The sequence below is a fragment of the Rhyacophila brunnea genome, unplaced genomic scaffold (assembly GCF_057557595.1).
Source record: "Rhyacophila brunnea isolate RB1 unplaced genomic scaffold, BYU_Rbru_1.0 scaffold_5, whole genome shotgun sequence".
In the NCBI taxonomy this organism is placed as follows: Eukaryota; Metazoa; Arthropoda; class Insecta; order Trichoptera; family Rhyacophilidae; genus Rhyacophila; species Rhyacophila brunnea.
Window position 1 is genome coordinate 6107641 of NW_028233170.1, and position 5222 is coordinate 6112862.

General features: G+C 36.8%; 1 protein-coding gene across 4 annotated transcripts; it reads left to right on the plus strand.

Moving 5' to 3' along the window:
• The first annotated feature begins 373 nt into the window (after positions 1–373).
• Positions 374–4155, plus strand: LOC147065948 (uncharacterized). Of its 4 annotated transcripts, XM_085955361.1 has the most exons (12): positions 374–699; positions 806–983; positions 1073–1174; positions 1467–1535; positions 1956–2024; positions 2147–2221; positions 2315–2386; positions 2530–2612; positions 2749–2790; positions 2942–3016; positions 3226–3267; positions 3949–4155. In XM_085955361.1, exons 1-12 carry the CDS (start codon positions 478–480, stop codon positions 3991–3993), a joined length of 1074 nt encoding a protein of 357 aa, XP_085811487.1. In that variant the 5' UTR covers positions 374–477; the 3' UTR covers positions 3994–4155. The 4 variants fall into 4 exon arrangements, with proteins under 4 accessions (XP_085811487.1, XP_085811486.1, XP_085811485.1 ...); XM_085955360.1 differs by having other exon boundaries at positions 2749–3016; positions 3949–4045; XM_085955359.1 differs by lacking the exon at positions 3949–4155 and having other exon boundaries at positions 2942–3795.
• The last annotated feature ends 1067 nt before the right edge of the window (positions 4156–5222 follow it).

A 5222-nucleotide genomic window follows, 5' to 3' on the forward strand; every position in this document is an offset into this window, starting at 1 on the left:
CATCCGGAAAACGTGATCAATAGGCCTATTCTTAACAATTATCACTTTAGCACATTTACGATGTTACCATTGGTCCAAGTTAACACATTTGTTATTCTCGCACACTGTCAGATATTATCACTTTAGCGGCAGCTAACTTTCATATCCGGTTTAAACGGCTAACTCCGGCGTGAAGTACGTACGTTATTTGCTGGTATATTATCTATGATTTTCTGACTTCGGTTAAAATCGGCCATGTTCGTGCAGCGTTGTCTCTGGTATTAATACCCGAACGCCGCGAGCTTCGTTTATTCAATGTCAAACGTCAAACGCGACTTAATAATACTTCAAATATAACCGTCAATAATCAATACGTCAAACGTAACCAAACATATTATAATTGTCATGTCTAATTCGGGAACAGCGGTGATACCACGGTAAGAATATATAATTTAAATATTTGTTTATTACAGTGAATGTGCCAATAAATAACTTATAATGGTATCTTTTATGTATTTCAGTGTTGTAGTAACTCGCGGGCCGCGGATTACGACCGCACAAAAAGACCTTCTCGTGCAGTTAATGTACGAGAACCAAAACTTAGCTCTCGGGAGATTTTATGGTCCACTCGGGGGTGAAAGCATGGCGCGAGACTGGAAACGTGTATCCCGGCAATTAGATTCTATAGGCCCATCGAAATCAATTGACCAGTGGAAAACTGTAATTATAAATACTTAATAATAGTAAGCTAAAGTTTAATGTCTTAGCACTTATCAATGTTTACTGGGTAATGTTAATCTTGACACGTTTTATTGTGATTTCCCAGGTCTGGAAGGAGATGAAGCAAAAAGCGCGGAAGAAGAATGGTGACCGGGTCCGCGCTTTAAATTCAACGGGGAACTGCCACCACGCTGTGGAACTGGATGATAATTCAATCAAAATATTATCCATAATCGGAAGCAGTTCCTCAGCGGGGTGGTCCAACCACGAGCTTTGTTTGTCAAGTAATGAATAACAATAAAGGTGCAAATATTAATTGAAAATTATTTTTTATTTATATGTATTTAAATGTATTGATTTATTTTTATTACAGCCACAGACACATATGTATGTCCGCCATTGGAGTTCGTCGATGACGAACGAATGGCGGATACATTGTCTTCGGCTGAGGTCACCCCTTCGCCACCACCTAGAGGTAACATAGTGACATATTGTTTTGGTATAATAAATAGTGTGGTATGTTTGCAATTATTAGGTATACTATTAAATGTCATTGATTTATTTGTATTGCAGCCCGTAAAACACCAACACGTCCTGTGGTTATCGCATGTCACTCGGTGCCAAGCTTTGAGGGCATACCCAGAGGTAATAGTTAAATAAATATTGTCTATAGGTAATATAGCGACATTTTGTTTTGTTATAATAAATTGTGTAGTATGTTTGCAATTACTGTTTTATGTAATGTCGTCGAATTATTTTTATTACAGTTACAAATGGATGTCCACTGCCGGACTACTTTCGGTTAGCCGAAGACGTCCCTTCGCCACCACCTAGAGGTAACATAGCAATATTTTGTTTTGGTATAATAAATAGTGTCGTATGTTTGCAATTATTGTTTTATGTAATGTCGTCGAATTATTTTTATTACAGTTACAAATGGATGTCCACTGCCGGACTACTTTCGGTTAGCCGAGGACGTCCCTACGCCACCACCTAGAGGTAACATAGCAATATTTTGTTTTGGTATAATAAATAGTGTCGTATGTTTGCAATTATTGTTTTATGTAATGTCGTCGAATTATTTTTATTACAGTTACAAATGGATGTCCACTGCCGGACTACTTTCGGTTAGCCGAGGACGTCCCTACGCCACCACCTAGAGGTAACATAGCAATATTTTGTTTTGGTATAATAAATAGTGTCGTATGTTTGCAATTATTGTTTTATGTAATGTCGTCGAATTATTTTTATTACAGTTACAAATGGATGTCCACTGCCGGACTACTTTCGGTTAGCCGAGGACGTCCCTACGCCACCACCTAGAGGTAACATAGCAATATTTTGTTTTGGTATAATAAATAGTGCAGTATGTTGACAATTATTTTATTATGTCATCGATTCATTTTGATTACAGTTACACAATGTCAATGATTTATTTCTATTGCAGCCCGTAACACACCAACACGTGAGGAGGTTCTCACACGTCACTCGGTGGTGCCTAGCTTTGAGGGCACACCTAGAGGTAATAGTTAAATATTGTTTGTGTATAGTAATATATATTAGAATTTATTTCCAGCCAGCAATATTAAACATTATCCGTCTATTTGTATTGCAGTCTATGATAATCACTCGGCCGGTGAAAGTCTGACCCGGCAGGCGACAGAGACGCCTTTACGGCCCACTAGAGGTAAGACATTTGACATAAAACAAAAATCATTCAAAATTCGTCAGTTAGGTTCCACTTAAAAAAACAGTCAGAACATCTTCGGTTTAGGGTTTTTTTTTGTATTTTGGCACATATAAAATGAAATGTGAAAATTTTTATTACAGCAGCGAGATTTAGGCCAGCATCGATGCCGCTCGGTTTGGCCGATACTCACAAACTTATATCGGAGGGTAACCGGATGATGAAGGTACTATTATCATACATTCATTATATAATATGTATATATTTTAACTGTGGTATCAAAATACCTTTCACGTAGGCATCGTGAACGTTTGACTGCATACATACTCGCTTTATACTAATATTATATTATATGTTTATAGTCCATGGAGGGGGCAATGACGTCAATGGCTACAGCAATGACGGTATGTAAACAAACAATAATAGTATATTTGAAAGTCGAAGAAGGCATCACTACGATATCAAATGAAAGTATATCGGAAGAAAACTATGCAGTATATTTGTTAAAAAGCAGTCCAACAAGATTCATAATATGTTTTATAATTGTTTTTATAGTCACTGTCAACTACTGCGGCAACCATGATGGCGGCATCGGCAACCACGACGACGGCATTGGTGTCCGCTTTGACGGTATGCATAATATCAATATGTATATTATATTACCTTTTCTGTTTTCAAACTTCACCAAATATATCCCAACGAAGGATGTTGAAGAAAATATTTAGCCAAAACAAAAGAACTCGACTGATTGTTATACAGACTATGATTTTGATTTTTTATAGAGGTGTCCTCACTCAATTTCAAGAAAACTTTATTAATATGCCGATTTATTTTTATAGGGCATTGAGAAGTCACTGACGCGGAATTCCCCAATGTATGTGGTAAGTGTTTGTCAAAAAAAACAAGTATAAAAGCATTACTAACAATTTGTTATTGTTAAAATAATACAATATAATCTATATAATCTAGCCACCCCAAAAACCAGACAAATGTCCAATCAGTGAAATCAGCGCATTATAGTGCATACATAGAAAATATGGTAAAAATTCAAACAGGTATTTCATAAAAACAGTTTTTATTGAGAAATTTGTATATTTATAATCAAAATCAAGAATATATTAAATTATACATATTTATATAAGTACTAAGTTTATTGGAATGAAGTGACACAAACACTTTCTTTCTTTGAGTGGCATTGCAATGCATGCCGGGTACTCGCTAGTTATATGTAAAATAACCATAAAGCTAACAAAACCACCACATAGCGTATAGCACTGTTTGTGACGTAAGCAATCTGACGTCTCACGTCATTCAAAATGGCTGCTACATCTGTCACTTCAATAATGGATTCCGTACAGCAATATGCAGCAGACATTTGTTGCTGGATTGATGGATTCAATATTTTAATTATTATGATAAGCGATCAATCGGATCAATTAGAAATGTCAAGAAGCGTTACCGGCAAAAACTGTATGTATTGCCATATGGAAATGTATACAGGGGAATACTCCTTTCGTACAGTAGAATTATGTAATCACATAATCACCTGAAATGTTTATTAGATCAATCAATACCAAGAGGAAACAGAGAATGATGAAGGACAATGACAATCTGCTCATTCAGTGCTGACACCGCGACTGGCCATTAGATATAATTAACATGATATTTAAATATTAATTTACAGGTCAGCAGTGATTGTGTTATTAATTTGAATATGTTTTCAACTGAAATCAGGATTTAAATAAATTTGATGAAATGAATAAATATGTAAGTACTGTTGTTTCATTTATTATCCTGCTCCCTCCTCCTATCCTCCTTTAATGTATACGAAATACGGGTTAATGTTAAACCAAACGAAAATGTTTGTTACTGTCAATGCCAGTGGCGAAGGGTGGGGGTAGGCTGTTAAGATCCGCCATAAATAGTGCACACTAAACTTTAAGTTAAAACTCTTTCGTTATGCAATCGTTCCATTTCCAATTTGACCAGTGATTCGTTAAATAATAAATGTCATCTCATAAGCAACAATAACGACCTCGACACGTTCGCTACCATTCGAATTTGAATAAAAATGGGGGCCCTGAAAAGGGCCTTTTGTACGACGATAGATGGATTATTGCATGTAATCATAGACGATACGATTTTTTTTCACGCCTTCTCAGTCTTCTTGGGCAAGAGCACCGCCTGGATATTGGGCAGCACTCCACCCTGGGCGATGGTGACGCCGGAGAGCAGCTTGTTCAGCTCCTCGTTGCGGATGGCGAGCTGCAAATGACGAGGGATGATCCTGGTCTTCTTGTTGTCCAACATTAGCTGCATCTCCTTCGTATATCATATATACGTTTGAATACAGGCTAAATTATTTGGCACATACATGTGGAATGAGTTATTGAGCGCTGAAAACGAGCCTGTCCATTAGATATTGGTATAGTGATTGTGTTAATCGTCACCAAAATAGATGTCAACAATTCGTTGACGAGTAGCATATGCCTCCCTTAATCTATTTTGATTCCGCGTCTCATTATACACGAATTCTGATAGGACAGGCTCATCAACAGGTTCTAGATTCGGTATCCTGAAAAAGAAAGAAAAAGAGATGTGTTAGCACATGACAGACTCAGTCCAATGTCACATCTGTTTAAGTAATGTTTTCATTTACTTGACACTTCAATAATTACCTATAATGTTGCATCATGTTATGCAGAATACAACACGCATATATTATCTTGGTTGCCTTCTCAGGTTTATAATGGAGGGCTCTATCCCCTCGAAGGCATCTAAATTTTGCTTTCAACACACCGTTCAGTCTCTCTATGACATTCCTTGTTGAGCAGTG

What these genes read in the sequence shown, in the direction of transcription:
- LOC147065948 (XM_085955358.1), top strand. Translation starts at nt 478, where the DNA reads ATGGTATCTTTTATGTATTTCAGTGTTGTAGTAACTCGCGGGCCGCGG. An exon ending in CCCTTCGCCACCACCTAGAG is followed by an intron (nt 1,175 to 1,466) that starts GTAACATAGTGA and finishes TTTTTATTACAG; the next exon opens with TTACAAATGGATGTCCACTG. An exon ending in CTTTGAGGGCACACCTAGAG is followed by an intron (nt 2,222 to 2,314) that starts GTAATAGTTAAA and finishes TTTGTATTGCAG; the next exon opens with TCTATGATAATCACTCGGCC.